This window comes from Ranitomeya variabilis, chromosome 3 (assembly GCF_051348905.1).
Source record: "Ranitomeya variabilis isolate aRanVar5 chromosome 3, aRanVar5.hap1, whole genome shotgun sequence".
Taxonomy (NCBI): domain Eukaryota; kingdom Metazoa; phylum Chordata; class Amphibia; order Anura; family Dendrobatidae; genus Ranitomeya; species Ranitomeya variabilis.
In genome coordinates this window covers 4,075,232-4,092,696 of record NC_135234.1, presented here as the reverse complement: position 1 = coordinate 4,092,696, position 17,465 = coordinate 4,075,232, and the positions used below count along the sequence as shown (strand labels likewise).

The 17,465-nt window shown below is 46.6% G+C and overlaps 1 protein-coding gene across 1 annotated transcript in view; it reads left to right on the top strand.

Moving 5' to 3' along the window:
- Window positions 1–3,033, top strand: part of CASQ2 (calsequestrin 2) — a 107,471-nt gene extending 104,438 nt beyond the window's left edge. The window contains exon 11 of the mRNA XM_077293554.1: window positions 2,513–3,033. Coding sequence (XP_077149669.1) covers window positions 2,513–2,746 — 234 coding nt within the window. The 3' untranslated portion in view covers window positions 2,747–3,033. The remainder of the gene's footprint in view (window positions 1–2,512) is intronic.
- Window positions 3,034–17,465: the final 14,432 nt, after the last annotated feature.

The following is a 17,465-nucleotide window of genomic DNA, read 5'->3' as shown; positions in this document are numbered from 1 at the left end:
TTGTGGTTCTCTCCTGTGTTTCTCCTGTTTTCTCCCCTGTAGTTTCTCCTGTGTTTCTTCCTGTGGCTAAAAAGAAATGAACTGAGGTATCACTTATGCGCTGCTGAGATGGAGAATCCTTAGAATAAAAACATTTATTAAAACAGGAAAAAAGTCAATGCATTTTGAAGTCACGCAGGACCTCTTCATCAGATGAAGAAGTCCTGCGTGGCTTCGAAACACGTTGACTTTTAACCTGTTTTAATAAATGTTTCTACTCTAAGCATATTCCATCTCAGCAGCGCATAAGTGATACCTCAGTTCATTTCTTTTTTATTCCTGTGGTCGTCCTCTCGACCGGTATCTGTGCAGCAGCTGTCACATGCCGTTTGTGTTGCCAATCAGCAACTCAGCAAGGAGAATATATCACCCTTTTTCCTGACACCCCATTGTCATCAGATAAGACCCTATTGTGCTTTTTCTTTCCCAGTTTTCATTCGTATTTCTTCCTGTGGTTCTCTCTTGTGATTCTCTCTTGTGATTCTCCCTGTGTTTCCTCCGTGGTTCTCAACTGTGGTCCTCTCCTGTGATTCTCAGCTGTGAGTCTCCCTTGTAGTTGTCTCCTCTGATTGTCCCCTGTGGGTCTCCCATTGTGGTTTTCACATATAGTTATCTACTGTGGTTCTCTCTTGTGATTCTCTCTTGTGATTCTCCCTGTGTTTCCTCCATCATTCTTCACTGTATTCCTCTCCTGTGATTCTCAGCTGTGATTCTCCCTTGTAGTTGTCTCCTTCGATTGTCCCCTGTGGTTCTCCCATTGTGATTGTCACTTGTGGTTCTCTCCTGTTGTTCTCCCCTGTGTTTCCCCCTGTTGTTCTCTCCTGTGGTTCTCTGTTATGTTTCTCCCCTGTGTTTCTCCCTTGTGTTTCTCCCCTGTGTTTCTCCCTGTGGTTCTCTTCTGTGTTTCTCTTCTGTATTTCTCCCATGTTTCCCCCTGTGGTTCTCTCTTGTGTTTTCACTTGTGGTTCTTTCTAGTCGTTCTCTTCTATGTTTCTCCTGTGTTTCCACCTGTGGTTCTCTCTAGTGGTTCTCTCCTGTGTTTCTCCCATGTTTCCCCTTGTTTTTTTTCTCCAGTGTTTCCACCTGTGGTTCTCTCTAGTGGTTCTCTCCTGTGTTTCTCCCATGTTTCCCCTTGTTTTTCTCTCCTATGTTTCCACCTGTGGTTCTCTCTAGTGGTTCTCTCCTGTGTTTCTCCCATGTTTCCCCTTGTTTTTTTTCTCCAGTGTTTCCACCTGTGGTTCTCTCTAGTGATTCTCTCCTGTGTTTCTCCCTTATTTCCCCTTCTTTTTCTCTCCTGTGTTTCCACCTGTGGTTCTCTCTAGTGGTTCTCTTCTGTGTTTCTCCAGTGTTTCCCCTTGTTTTTCTCTCCTGTGTTTTCACCTTTGGTTCTCTCCTGTGTTTCTCCCATGTTTCCCTTGGTTTGTTTTTTTTCTCCTGTCTTTCCACCTGTGGTTCTCTCTAGTGGTTCTCTCCTGTGTTTCTCCCATGTTTCCCCTTGTTTTTCTCTCCTATGTTTCCACCTGTGGTTCTCTCTAGTGGTTCTCCTCTGTGTTTCTTCCATGTTTCCCCTTCTTTTTCTCTCCTGTGTTTCCACCTATGGTTCTCTGCAGTAGTTCTCTCTAGTGGTTCTGTTCTGTGCTTCTCCACTGTTTCCCCGTGTTTTTTTTCTCCAGTGTTTCCACCTGTGGTTCTCTCTAGTGATTCCCTTCTGTGTTTCTCCACTGTTTCCCCGTGTTTTTTTTCTCCAGTGTTTCCACCTGTGGTTCTCTCTAGTGATTCCCTTCTGTGTTTCTCCAGTGTTTCCCCTTGTTTTTCTCTCCTGTGTTTCCACCTGTGGTTCTCTCTAGTGATTCCCTTCTGTGTTTCTCCAGTGTTTCCCCTTCTTTTTCTCTCCTGTCTTTCCACCTGTGGTTCTCTCTAGTGGTTCTCTCCTGTGTTTCTCCAGTGTTTCCCCTTGTTTTTCTCTCCTGTGTTTCCACCTGTGGTTCTCTCTAGTGGTTCTCTCCTGTGTTTCTCCCTTGTTTCCCCTTGTTTTTCTCTCCTGTGTTTCCACCTGTGGTTCTCTCTAGTGGTTCTCTTCTGTGTTTCTCCCATGTTTCTCCTTCTTTTTCTCTCCTGTGTTTCCACCTGTGGTTCTCTCTAGTGGTTCCCTTCTGTGTTTCTCCCATGTTTCCGCTTGTTTTTCTCTCCAGTGTTTCCACCTGTGGTTCTCTCTAGTGGTTCTCTTCTGTGTTTCTCCCATGTTTCCCCTTGTTTTTCTCTCCTGTGTTTCCACCAGTGTTTCCCTCTTTTTACTCTACTGTGTTATTCTAACTTCTGATTGTCACCTTTGATTCTTCCCCGTGTTTTTCTCCCCTGTAGTTCTCCTGTGTGGTTTTCACCTGTGGTTCTACTCTGTGATTCTCACCTCCGGTTTTGGGTTTATTCTCAGATGCAAAGGATTTACAAAAGATTCTCTTTTCTGTTTTCACAGGCGGACAGTGTCTGGATGGATATTGAAGATGCTGAGGATTTGCCATCACCATCTGAGCTGGAACAGTGGATAGAAGATGTATTATCAGGGAAGGTCAACACTGAAGATGATGATCACGACGATGACGACAATGATGATGACGATGAAGATGATGATGATGACGACGACGATGAATACGACGATGATGATGACGATGATGATGATGATGATGACGATGATGATGATGACGAATAAATCTGAGTACTTTTTGGGAGCGAACCAGCCCTTGTAGCCCTATAATATGTCATGTGAAAGCTCATGTCACAAACCTTATATCTAAGTGGTGTGTGACACTCACACAGGACAATCACTATTAATATTGGTAAAACTTGGGCAGCTCCAGAATAGTTAAATGATCAGGACTATGCTATAGTCTGGTACAAGGAGCCACATTTCATTGGTTCATCCCCTGCTGTAGAGGTGACATTATAATGCTTATAAATGAAATAGCTAAAATAATAAAGAGGGAAGACATCTCCATGAACCTATGTGCCTTCATCTGTAATGAGTGTGAGGTAAAGACCTGACACATTCATAGCTGCGATCAGCGGGTGCCTGAGATTTGTTATCCTCCATGCCATGCATGGCAGAGTAGTTGGTTTTCTCCTGTCAGATAACTCTTCCTTCACCCAAATCCCACTGCCACCCTCTGTTACCCTCCCTTTCTTTTGAGCTGCACTCTGTGGGCATCTACTCCCTCATCAACCTCCAATTGGCTTTCATTTACTGTCCCCCAGGGTCAGCCACCACCTTCTTCGATCACTTCACTACCTGGCTACTTCTTCTCCTCTGCGCGGACATCCTCACTATCATCATTGGTGACTTCATGATATCCATTGACACTTCCCTCTCAGCTGCCACTAAACTTCTATCTCTCACTTCCTCCTTCGGCCTCAATCAATGGACTTCTGCATCCACTCACAATGATGCCCACACATTGGACCTCATCCTCACCCGCCTCTGCCCCTATCTAACCTCTCTAACTCACTTCTCCCTCTTTCTGACTACAACCTACTCACATTCTCTTCCCTTTCCTCTTCTTGCCCACAATCCCCACTCCACAAACTTGCACACCCTTGCAGAAATCTTAAACACCTCGATCCACACTCCCTCTCTGAATCCCTCCTCTTGCAGACACAAGTTCCCTACACAATGCGGACACCGCTGCCACTCTATATAACACCACAATAGCTGCAGCTCTGGAATTGGTCGCCCATCTCACACATACCAAAGCTCACAAAATCAACAGACAGCCCTGGCACACGAGCCTGATCAAAGAACTGAGACGTGCTTCCAGGGTTGCTGAGCGGAGATGGAAAAGATACCACTCCAACGAGCACGTCATTGCATTCAAACAGTCCCTCACTACTTTCAAGACCACACTCACTACAGCTAAACAAACCTACTTCTCGTCTCTCATATCCTCCCTGACTCACAACCCTAAACAGTTATTCAACACCTTCAATTCTCTCCTCCGTCCCCCAGCACCTCCTCCCTCCCCACTTATCTCCGCTGAAGACTTTGCCTCATTCTTCAAGCAGAAGATTGATAAAATCAGATCGTTTTGATCAACAACCCCCAGAACCCTTCCTCCCAACTACCCAGCCCTCCTCCTCCAAAACCAACTTCTCCACCATTATAGAAGATCGACTCTCCACTCTACTCTCAAGATCACATCTCACCACCTGTGCACTTGACCTGATTCTATCTCACTTCATCCCAAACATCCCCACAGTCTTCAACCCAACCCTAACCCATCTTTTCAACCTATCATTAACAGGGTGTTTTCCCCGCATGCTTCAAACATGCCTCAATCACACCTGTTGTGAATTAGACTTTTTTGGCTCCCTCTTGTGGTCATTAGTGATATGACTCTGGGATTCTCTTTCCCTAGTTTGGCACCCACCTGGGTCGTTAGTCCAGGGGTGTTGCTATATAAACTTCCTGAATTCTCAGTCTGGTGCCTGGCATCGTTGTAATCAGTCCTTTCTGTTTGCTCCTGTCTGCTGGTCCTGGTTCTTGCAAAATTAAGCTAAGTCCTGCTTCCTTGTTTTTTGGTTATTTGCATTGCTCTTATTTTTTGTCCAGCTTGTACTAAATGTGATTCCTGATTTTGCTGGAAGCTCTAGGGGGCTGGTATTCTCCCCCCGGGCCGTTAGACGGTTCGGGGGTTCTTGAATATCCAGCGTGGAAATTTTGATAGGGTTTTTGCTGACCGTATAAGTCATCTTACTATATTCTGCTATTAGTCAGTGGGCCTCTCTTTGCTAAATACCTAGTTCATTCTTACGTTTGTCTTTTCTTCTTACCTCACCGTTATTATTTGTTGGGGGCTTGTATCCAACTTTTGGGGTCTTTTCTCTGGAGGCAAGAAAGGTCTATCTTTTCCCTTCTAGGGTTAGTTAGTTCTCCGGCTGGCGCGAGACGTCAAGAACCAACGTAGGCACGTTCCCCGGCTGCTGCTATTTGAGGTGCTAGGATTAGATATATGGTCAGCTCAGTTACCACTGCCCTATGAGCTGGTTTTTTGTGTTTGCAGACTTGGTATTTATTTCTGAGACCCTCTGCCATTGGGGTCATAACAGTATGCCAGGCCAAGGTTGAATGTTTAATGCATTGCAGAAGTGGGATTACAAGAAAGGAAATTCTGAGTTTTCTTTTTTTTTCCTCTCTTTCTTCCTCCCCTTTACCTCTGAGTGGCTTAAGCTTGCTGCAGACATGAATGTCCAGACTTTGATTACAAGTGTAGACCAGCTTGCTGCTCGTGTGCAGGGCATACAAGATTTTGTTACCAGTAGTCCAATGTCTGAACCTAAAATACCTATTCCTGAACTGTTTTCTGGAGACCGATTTAAGTTTAGGAATTTCAGGGATAATTGTAAATTGTTTCTATCTCTGAGACCCCGTTCATCTGGAGACTCAGCTTAGCAAGTTAAAATTGTTATCTCTTTCTTACGGGGCGACCCTCAGGATTGGGCCTTCTCGCTAGCGCCAGGAGATCCGGCATTGGCAAATATTGATGCGTTTTTTCTGGCACTCGGATTGCTTTACGAGGAACCCAATCTTGAAATTCAGGCAGAAAAAGCCTTGCTGGCTATTTCTCAGGGCCAGGATGAAGCTGAAGTGTATTGCCAAAAATTTCGGAAATGGTCCGTGCTTACTCAGTGGAATGAGTGTGCTCTGGCCGCAAATTTCAGAAATGGCCTTTCTGAAGCCATTAAGAATGTGATGGTGGGTTTCTCCATTCCTACAAGTCTGAATGATTCCATGGCACTGGCTATTCAAATTGATCGGCGTTTGCGGGAGCGCAAAACTGCTAATCCTCTGGTGGTGTTGTCTGAACAAACACCTGATTTAATGCAATGTGATAGAATTCAGACTAGAAATGAACGGAAAAATCATAGACGTCAGAATGGGTTGTATTTTTACTGCGGTGATTCTACACATGTTATATCAGCATGCTCTAAACGCCTAACAAGGGTTGTTAGCCCTGTCGCCATTGGTAATTTGCAACCTAAATTTATTTTGTCTGTGACTTTAATTTGCTCATTGTCTTCCTACCCTGTTATGGCGTTTGTGGATTCAGGTGCTGCCCTGAGTCTTATGGATCTGTCATTTGCCAGGCGCTGTGGTTTTGTTCTTGCGCCATTGGTAAATCCTATCCCTCTTAGAGGTATTGATGCTACGCCATTGGCGGAAAAAAAACCCGCAGTTTTGGACACAGGTAACCATGTGCATGACTCCTGAACATCGGGAGGTGATTCGTTTTCTTGTTCTGCATAAAATGCATGATTTGGTCGTTTTGGGTCTGCCATGGTTACAGACCCATAATCCAGTCTTGGATTGGAAGGCAATGTCTGTGTCAAGTTGGGGCTGTCAGGGAATTCATGGTGATTCCCCGCCGGTGTCTATTGCTTCCTCTACTCCTTCGGAAGTTCCTGAGTATTTGTCTGATTATCAGGATGTATTCAGCGAGTCTAGGTCCAGTGCTCTTCCTCCTCATAGGGACTGTGACTGCGCTATAGATTTGATTCCAGGTAGTAAATTTCCTAAGGGAAGATTATTTAATCTGTCTGTACCTGAGCATACCGCAATGCGTTCGTATATCAAGGAATCTCTGGAGAAGGGGCATATCCGTCCATCCTCTTCCCCTCTTGGTGCGGGATTCTTTTTTGTGGCCAAGAAGGACGGATCTTTGAGACCTTGTATTGACTATCGGCTTCTGAATAAAATCACTGTTAAATTTCAGTATCCTTTGCCTCTGCTGTCGGACTTGTTTGCCCGGATTAAAGGTGCCAAGTGGTTCACCAAGATAGATCTTCGTGGTGCGTACAACCTTGTGCGCATTAAGCAAGGAGATGAATGGAAAACTGCATTTAATACGCCCGAAGGTCATTTTGAGTACTTGGTGATGCCTTTTGGGCTCTCTAATGCTCCTTCAGTGTTTCAGTCCTTTATGCATGATATTTTCCGGAAGTATCTGGATAGATTTATGATTGTTTATCTGGATGATATTCTGTTTTTTTCTGATGATTGGGACTCGCATGTAGAGCAGGTCAGGATGGTGTTTCAGGTTTTGCGTGAGAATGCTTTGTTTGTTAAGGGCTCAAAGTGTCTCTTTGGAGTACAGAAGGTTCCCTTTTTGGGTTTTATTTTTTCCCCTTCTGCGGTGGAGATGGACCCAGTCAAGGTCCGAGCTATTCATGATTGGACTCAACCCACGTCAGTTAAGAGTCTTCAGAAGTTCTTGGGTTTTGCTAACTTCTACCGTCATTTTATCGCTAATTTTTCTAACGTTGTTAAACCTTTGACGGATATGACCAAGAAAGGTTCTGATGTTGCTAACTGGGCTCCTGCAGCCGTAGAAGCTTTCCAAGAGTTGAAGCGCCGGTTTACTTCGGCGCCTGTTTTGTGCCAGCCTGATGTCTCACTTCCCTTTCAGGTTGAAGTGGATGCTTCTGAGATTGGGGCAGGGGCCGTTTTGTCGCAGAGAGGCCCTGGTTGCTCTGTAATGAGACCATGTGCTTTTTTCTCTAGGAAGTTTTCGCCTGCTGAGCGGAATTATGATGTTGGCAATCGGGAGTTGCTGGCCATGAAGTGGGCATTTGAGGAGTGGCGTCATTGGCTCGAGGGTGCTAAGCATCGTGTGGTGGTCTTGACTGATCACAAAAATCTGATGTATCTCGAGTCTGCTAAACGCCTGAATCCTAGACAGGCCCGTTGGTCATTGTTTTTCTCCCGTTTTGACTTTGTGGTCTCGTATTTACCAGGTTCAAAGAATGTGAAGGCTGATGCTCTTTCAAGGAGCTTTGTGCCTGACTCTCCTGGAGTCGCAGAACCAGTTGGTATTCTTAAAGAGGGAGTTATCTTGTCAGCTATTTCTCCGGATTTGCGACGTGTGTTGCAGAGATTTCAGGCTGGTAGACCTGACTCTTGTCCACCTGACAGACTGTTTGTTCCTGATAAGTGGACCAGCAGAGTCATTTCCGAGGTTCATTCCTCGGTGTTGGCAGGGCATCCGGGAATTTTTGGCACCAGAGATTTGGTGGCTAGGTCCTTTTGGTGGCCTTCCTTGTCACGGGATGTGCGGTCATTTGTGCAGTCCTGTGGGACTTGTGCTCGAGCTAAGCCTTGCTGTTCTCGTGCCAGTGGGTTGCTCTTGCCCTTGCCTGTCCCGAAGAGGCCTTGGACACACATTTCCATGGATTTCATTTCAGATCTTCCGGTGTCTCAAGGGATGTCTGTCATCTGGGTGGTATGTGATCGCTTTTCCAAGATGGTCCATTTGGTATCTTTGCCTAAACTGCCTTCCTCTTCCGATCTGGTTCCTTTGTTCTTTCAGAATGTGGTTCGTTTACACGGCATTCCTGAGAATATCGTGTCTGACAGAGGATCCCAGTTTGTTTCCAGGTTCTGGCGATCCTTTTGTGCTAAGATGGGCATTGATTTGTCGTTTTCGTCTGCCTTTCATCCTCAGACTAATGGACAAACGGAGCGAACTAATCAGACCCTGGAGGCTTATTTGAGGTGTTTTGTTTCTGCAGATCAGGATGATTGGGTGACCTTCTTGCCGTTGGCTGAGTTTGCCCTTAATAATCGGGCTAGTTCCGCTACTTTGGTTTCGCCATTTTTCTGCAACTCTGGTTTCCATCCTCGTTTTTCCTCGGGACATGTGGAGCCTTCTGACTGTCCTGGGGTAGATTCTGTGGTGGATAGGTTGCAGCAGATTTGGAATCATGTGGTGGACAACTTAAAGTTGTCACAGGAGAAGGCTCAGTGTTTTGCCAACCGCCGCCGCGGTATGGGTCCCCTTCTTCGTGTTGGGGATTTGGTATGGCTGTCTTCTCGATTTGTTCCTATGAAGGTCTCCTCTCCTAAATTTAAGCCTCGCTTTATCGGTCCTTACAAGATATTGGAAATCCTTAATCCCGTGTCCTTTCGCTTGGATCTTCCGGTGTCGTTTGCCATTCACAATGTGTTCCATAGGTCTTTGTTGCGGCGGTACGTTGTACCTGTGGTTCCTTCTGTTGAGCCTCCTGCTCCGGTGTTGGTTGAGGGCGAGTTGGAGTACGTGGTGGAGAAGATCTTGGATTCTCGTCTCTCCAGGCGGAGGCTTCAGTATCTGGTCAAGTGGAAGGGCTATGGTCAGGAGGATAATTCCTGGGTGGTTGCCTCTGATGTGCATGCGGCCGATTTAGTTCGTGCCTTTCACGCTGCTCATCCTGATCGCCCTGGTGGTCTTGGTGAGGGTTCGGTGACCCCTCCTTAAAGGGGGGGTACTGTTGTGAATTAGACTTTTTTGGCTCCCTCTTGTGGTCATTAGTGATATGACTCTGGGATTGTCTTTCCCTAGTTTGGCACCCACCTGGGTCGTTAGTCCAGGGGTGTTGCTATATAAACTTCCTGAATTCTCAGTCTGGTGCCTGGCATCGTTGTAATCAGTCCTTTCTGTTTGCTCCTGTCTGCTGGTCCTGGTTCTTGCAAAATTAAGCTAAGTCCTGCTTGGAGGCAAGAAAGGTCTATCTTTTCCCTTCTAGGGTTAGTTAGTTCTCCGGCTGGCGCGAGACGTCTAGAACCAACGTAGGCACGTTCCCCGGCTGCTGCTATTTGAGGTGCTAGGATTAGATATACGGTCAGCCCAGTTACCACTGCCCTATGAGCTGGTTTTTTGTGTTTGCAGACTTGGTATTTATTTCTGAGACCCTCTGCCATTGGGGTCATAACACACACCATCCTCAAAAAGCCCTCTCTTGACCCATCCTCTGTATCTAGCTATCGCCCCATATCACTTCTCCCCTATGCCTGAGAACTACTGGAACAACACGTCCATCTTGAACTGTCCTACCACCTCTCTTCCTGCTCCCTTTTCGAATCAATATGGCTTCCGACTGCACCACTCCACTGAAACTGCCCTAACTAAAGTCACCAATGACCTATTAACTGCCAAAGCCAAGCGACACTACTCTGTCCTCCTCCTCCTGGACCTCTGCTTTGACACAGTGGACCACTCCCTCTTACTACAGACTCTCTCATCTCTTGACATCACAGACTTGGCCCTATCCTGGATCTCATCATACCTAACAGACCGGACATTCAGCGTCTCCCACTCACACACCACCTCCTCACCTCGCCCCCTATCTGTCGGAGTCCCGCAAGGTTCAGTTCTAGGGCCCCTGCTCTTCTCCATTTACACCTTTGGCCTCGGACAGCTCATAGAATCTCACGGCTTTCAGTATCATCTCTATGCTGATGACACACAGATCTACATCTCTGGACCAGATATCACCACCCTACCAACCAGAATCCCTCAATGTCTGTCCTTTATTTCATTCTTGTTCTTCACTAGATTTCTAAAACTTAATATGGACAAAACATAATTCATCACCTTTCCCCAATCACACTCGACTACCCCAACAAACCTATCCATTAAAGTAAATGGCTGCCCACTCTCCCCAGACCCACAAGCTCGCTGCCTCGGGGTAATCCTTGACCCTGATCTCTCCTTTAAACCACATATCCAAGCCTTTTCCACTTCCTGCTGACTTCAACTCAAAAAATATTTCCGGATCCGTACATTTTTCAACCAAGAATCTGCAAAAACCCTACTGCATGCTCTCATTATCTCCCACCTTGACTACTGCAACCTCCTGCTCTGTGGCCTCCCCTCTAACACTCTTGCACCCCTCCGATCTATTCTAAACTCTGCTGCCCCGCTAATCCACCTGTCCCCTCGCTATTCCGCAGACTCTCCCCTCTGTCAATCCCTGCACTGGCTCCTCATTACCCAAAGACTCCAGTTCAAAACCCTAACCATGACATACAAAGCCATCCACAACCTGTCTCCTCCATACATCTGTGACCTCATCTCCCGGTACTCACCTGCCCGCAACCTCCGATCCTCACAAGATCTCCTTCTATACTCCCCTCTTATCTCCTCTTCCCACAATCGCATACAAGATTTCTCCTGCACATTCCCCCTACTCTGGAACTCTCTACCACAACACATCAGACTCTCGCCTACAGTGGAAACCTTCAAAAAGAACCTGAAGACCCACCTCTTCCGACAAGCCTACAACCTGCAGTGACCACCGATCGACCAAACCACTGCACGACCAGCTCTATCCTCACCTACTGTATCCTCACCCATCCCTTGTAGATTGTGAGCCTTTACGGGCAGGGTCCTCTTTCCTCCTGTACCAGTCATGACTTGTATTGTTTAAGATTACGGTACTTGTTTTTTATTATGTACACCCCTCCTCACATGTAAAGCGCCATGGAATAAATGGCACTATAATAAATAATAATAATGCCTTAGTGTCTGGTGGTCCAGAAGCTTCTTTATGGGACCTCTTTATCAAGACATCATTCAGCAGAAGGACATTCTTGAGATGTTCGGGCTGTGCACTCCTAAGTATGAATCCATACAATGATGTCCTGTCCTACCTGTGCAATGCCCGTAAAGTGCCAAAACAATGCTGATATCACTAATTTCAATCCGATTCATTCTTATTCCAGGTAACAGAATGCCAGGCATTTCCCAAGGTAAACTCAGGATGGATTAACAACCTCTGGTCCTATTATGCTTCTGCTGAAAACATAATGCTGGAGCAGACTCTACTGTTATGGTGTGTTCATGGTCTCCACAGTTCTGCTTGTCTGTTGTCCTGCTATGACAAACCCTTTGCTTCTGGACACTTTATTGTCCCAGATTCTACTCAAGATTTATAGAGAAATGTCACCGAAGTCTTTGACTGGTCACTTATCTAGAACCAAGCCCAGTTGCTTCTGTAACAGATGCTATCACATTCAGCTCTTCACCATTTATCTGTGCATCCTGGGATTGTGCTTGGCAGTTGGAACCAGAACTCCTATGTTTCACTTCCAGTGTCATGTCCAGTTATGTTGTCTTTGGTCCTTTTTATCCAGCTTTGGGATCTTGTGGCGTCACTCAGCAGTGGGATGCTCCCTGTGCCGGTGTAACAGGCCAGATTATACCCCCAGGCCAGACTATACCCGGGGTTAAAGTGGCCTAGGCTAGATTATACCCCGGGTATACTTTGGCCTAGGCCAAACTATACCCCGGGGTATAAAATAGCCTAGGCCAAAGTATACCCCTCCAGGCCAGATTATACCCCCCAGGGTAAGCTGAGGGAAAGCTGCTCATTCTTCTAGGTCACAGCTCCCCCTCCCATCGGGCACTGCTCCTTTTCAAGCTCCTCCACCTCTGGTGACGCCAGGGATCTCCCTTTCTAAGCCCCACCCCCTCCCTATAGTCACATGTGACATGAAATCTTCAGCCCTGCTCGTGCCAGCTCGTTGTCTTGGCGCCTTGGATATGCTTGGAAAAGGGCTTTGTATACCTAGGGGGCACTGACGAGCACTGAGGGGTGGGTGGGGAACCCCTTTACTGGTTGCTATGGGATATAGCATGATCACTCTATCCTAGCAACACCTTGGATACGCTTGGAAAAGGGGTTTATCTATCTTGGGGGCACCATTGCAGCACTGCGGGTGGGTGGGGAAACCTTTTACTGGTTGCTATGGGATTTTACATGATCACTCTATCCTAGCAACGCCTTGAATACGCTTGAAAAAGGGGTTTATCTACCTTGGGGGCACTCTCGCAGCACTTAAGGATAGGTGGTTAACCCCTTAGGTGGTTGCTATGGGATTTTACATGACCACTTTATCCTAGCAACGGCTTGTATACGCTTGGAAAAGGGGTTTATCTACCTTGGGGGCACCCTTGCAGCACTGTGGGGAAGCCGGGGAACCCTTTTACTGGTTGCTATGGGATTTTACATGACCAATTTATCCTAGCAACGCCTTGTATACGCTTGGAAAAGGGGTTAATCTACCTTGGGGGCACCCTCACAGCACTGCGGGGTGGGTGGGGAACCCTTTTACTGGTTGCTATGGGATTTTACATGGCCATTCTATCCTAGCAACGCCTTGGATACGCTTAAAAAATGGGTTTATCTACCATGGGGGCACCCTCGCAGCACTGCGGGGAAGCCGGGGAACCCTTTTACTGAGGAAGGAAACAGCACAAAAATTCAAAAGCTGACTTAGGCCATAGTATACCCCCGGGGGATAAACTTTATACCAGGGGGTATAAAATAGTTTTTATAGTATTTCTCTAGGCCATAATGTTATCACTTCACTGTTTTTCTCACCCTATTGCTTATTTGTTGAAAAGTGTGCAGATCTGAACTGACAGTAGATGGCGCTGTCCTGTCAGTGCATAGTTAATGATAACTTGTTTTGTATGTTCTCTATGACACCTCTCTGCTCTCTATGACACCAAATCTTTTCCAATTTTGACAACCATGGAAGATCAATTGTATGACCAGCTTTTGAGATTCTACACTGCAACAGAACAAAGGTACCCTCAGTATACCTACGATCTACCTCCTGAGAAACGTGCAAATGCCAAGTCCCAGTTTAGACAAACAGCAAAGCCATATCGAGCCCAAGGAGGAATTGTTTATCATAGGGAAAAGGAGGTTCTTACTAAAAGTCGACTGCCAAATATCCTGAAGGCCTGTCATGACAACCCAATATCTGGGGGCCATTTTGGCAGAGATAAAACTTTAGCCAAAATCTCTGACCGGTTTTACTGGAAGGGAATGAAAAATGACGTTCACCAGTATGTGAAAGCCTGTCAAAAATGTTTTGTTATAAATCCCAAAATCACAAAGGAAGCTCCACCACTCAACAGTATATCAGTGCCTGGAAAAGTATGGAGCTTAGTTGGGATTGATATGATTGGCCCTCTTCAGGAAACATCAAATGGCAACAAATATATAGTTGCTGCCACTGATCATTTCTCCAAATGGACTGAAGCAACAGCTGTCCCAGATAAGAGTGCCAAGTCAGTGGCAAATTTTTTGTACTCCGTTATCTGTCGCCTTGGCTGTATGGAGACTCTGATTAGCGACCAGGGACGAGAGTTTGTAAACTCGATCATTGACAACCTGATGGAACATTTTCAAACAGATCACCGTATTTCATCTGCATACCACCCACAAACAAATGGCCAGCGGGAACGTGATAATCGGACACTTAAAGAAGCTCTTAGTAAGCTTGTCAATGACCAAGGAAACAACTGGGATCAATTCATCCCTGGTGTTCTGTTTGCCTATCACACATCTGTGCATGCTTCAACCAAGGTTACTCCATTTGAGGTCATGTATGGACGGAAGGCCAAGCTTCCCATGGACCTTAATCCCTCAAAAGATGATACGGTGGATCCCATGCCCATTTCAGATCATGCCACCCCTGATGTGCTAAATACACTGTCAAGCATTCTTAAAAAGCTGCACTCAGACGTCAGTACCAACATCCACTCTGCTCAAGAACACCAGAAGTGTGCCTTTGATCGCCGACACAAAAGCAACAAAGAAATCACTGCTGGTACCATAGTTTATATCAAGAATCAGCGCCGTATTCAACGCATAGGTTCAAAGATGGAACCACGCTGGATTGGACCTTATTTAGTTGTGGAATCCTTGACCAAGGGACGAGTAAAACTTAAGAACAACAAAACTGGCAAGATATTAAGCAACACATACCACACCAGCAACCTAAAGATTTACCAGGATAAAGAGGCTTCTCCACCATCCGATGATGATTATTCCAGTGACTCTGCCACACAGAAAAATAAGCAAACTAAAGGCCCCGTCTCACATAGCGAGATCGCTGCTGAGTCACAAGTTTTGTGACGCAACAGCGACCTCCATAGCGATCTCGCTATGTGTGACACGTACCAGCGATCAGGCCCCTGCTGCGAGATCGCTGGTCGTGTCGGAATGGCCTGGACCTTTTTTTGGTCGTTGAGGCCCCGCTGACATCGCTGAATCGGTGTGTGTGACACCGATCCAGCGATGTCTTCACTGGTAACCAGGGTAAACATCGGGTTACTAAGCGCAGGGCCGCGCTTAGTAACCCGATGTTTACCCTGGTTACCAAAAAAAACAAACAGTACATACTCGCCTTTCGGTGTCCAGGTCCCTTGCCGTCTGCTTCCTGCTCTGACTGAGTCTCGCCGTACACTGAGAGCAGAGCGCAGCGGTGACGTCACTGCTGTGCTCTCACTTCTCACTGTACGGCCGGCAGTCAGTGAGAGAGCAGGAAGCAGACGGCAAGGGACCTGGACACCGAAAGGCGAGTATGTACTGTTTGTTTTTTTGGTAACCAGGGTAAACATCGGGTTACTAAGCGCGGCCCTGCGCTTAGTAACCCGATGTTTACCCTGGTTACCCGGGTGCTGCAGGGGGACTTCGGCATCGTTGAAGACAGTTTCAACGATGCCGAAGTCGTTCCCCTGATCGTTGGTCGCTGGAGAGAGCTGTCTGTGTGACAGCTCCCCAGCGACCACACAGCGACTTACCAACGATCACGGCCAGGTCGTATCGCTGGTCGTGATCGTTGGTAAATCGCTTAGTGAGACGGGGCCTTAAGGCTTTCAACCTACTACCAAGTTCAAGAAGGAAGTATCTTAGCACCACTCTTGGCCTTACGTTTAGTAAGGTTGTATACTGTGGATGCAGACGAGACCTTGAACAACCACGGCGTACATATAAAACCAAAGGTGATGGAAACTGCTTCTTCCGGGCCATCAGCTACATCTTGACAGGAACAGAGGACAACCATTCCCTTCTCAGAGATAAAGTCATCCACCATATGAAAACTGACTTGACAAAAAAACTACAGGACTACTTGAACCAAAATGTGAATGAATATGTGAACATCTCTGGAATCTCTCGTGATGGAGTCTGGGCAACTGATGCAGAGATCATGACCACGGCGAATCTGTTGAGTTGCGACATAATAATCTACACAAACGTCGGTGACTCCATGGATTGGTTGACATATCCTGCAAGCTTCAATCTGCAGTCAACAACTGAACATGCACTGTATCTTGAAAATAAGCACGATCATTTCAATGTTGTTATCAGTGTTTAGCTTTAAACGTTAATTTGGTAGCAAGGACATGCTAGACTAAATGTCATAATACACAGAATGACTGTTGGGCGATTTGTTGCCCCAGATAATTGCATTGCATGATAAGTGACTTATAGCTAATGAGAAATTATTGCCCCCCCTCCCACCGCTAGGTGGTGCTGGCTCTGCTTCTACAAGCTCCAACGGCACTAGCCAGGTGCCGCTCTCCTCTATGGCGCCTGGCTGTGACGTCGGCGCATGGAGAGGCAGCGCCACCTAGCGGCAGGAGGGGGACCCCGTCTACCAGGAGACGGGCAGCGGCGGTTAGCGAGGGGGGGTAATCGGGCAGCCCCCCTAAGGTAACTATAAAATGGGGGGGTATTTGTAATGCATATGCATTACAAATACCCCCCTTTACAACTACTTTTGCCATGGGCAAAAGTTTTGTATAGTGGGAGGTACTCTTTAAGAATTGTCAGTTTGGTTTCTCAATAAAATGTTGAAGCATTAAGTAATTCTTGTGTATATCACTCAATGCAAATGATTTCATTGGGGTATAATATGAGCTGAGAGGTATAAATTGGGCTAGGCAACTTTAACCCCAGATTAGTTACATAATCTGGCCTGGAGGGGTATAGTTTGGCCTAGGCTATTTTACACCCCGGGGTATAGTTTGGCCTAGGCCAGTTTATGCCCGGGTATACTCTGGCATAGACCAAATTATACCCGGGGTTAATCTGGGACAGGGTTACTTTGGCCTGTTACACCGAGGAACCCTTTTACTGGTTGCTATGGGATTTTACATGACCACTTTATCCTAGCAATGCCTTGTATATGCTTGGAAAAGGGGTTTATCTACCTTGGGGGCACCCTGCTTGCTATAGGGTTTTACATGGTGTAAGTACCTTAGATTGATCATTTGAAATCGCTTAGCAACCAGGAAAAGAGTTCCCCAGCCTCCATGCAATGCTGCGACAGTGCCCCCAAGGTAGATAAGCCCCTTTTCCAAGCGTATCCAAGGCGTTGCTAGGATAAAGTGGCCATGTAAAATCCCATAGCAACCAGTAAAAGGGTTCCCCGGCTTCCCCGCAGTGCTGTGAGGGTGCCCCCAAGGTAGATAAACCCCTTTTCCAACCGTATCCAGGGCGTTGCTAGGATAAAGTGGCCATGTAAAATCCCATAGCAACCAGTAAAAGGGATCCCCACCCACCCCGCAGTGCTGTGAGGGTGTCCTCCAAGGTAGATTAACCCCTTTTCCAAGCGTATACAAGGCGTTGCTAGGATAAATTGGTCATGTAAAATCCCATAGCAACCAGTAAAAGGGTTCCCCGGCTTCCCCGCAGTGCTGTGAGGGTGCCCCCAAGGTAGATAAACCCCTTTTCCAACCGTATCCAGGGCGTTGCTAGGATAAAGTGGCCATGTAAAATCCCATAGCAACCAGTAAAAGGGATCCCCACCCACCCCGCAG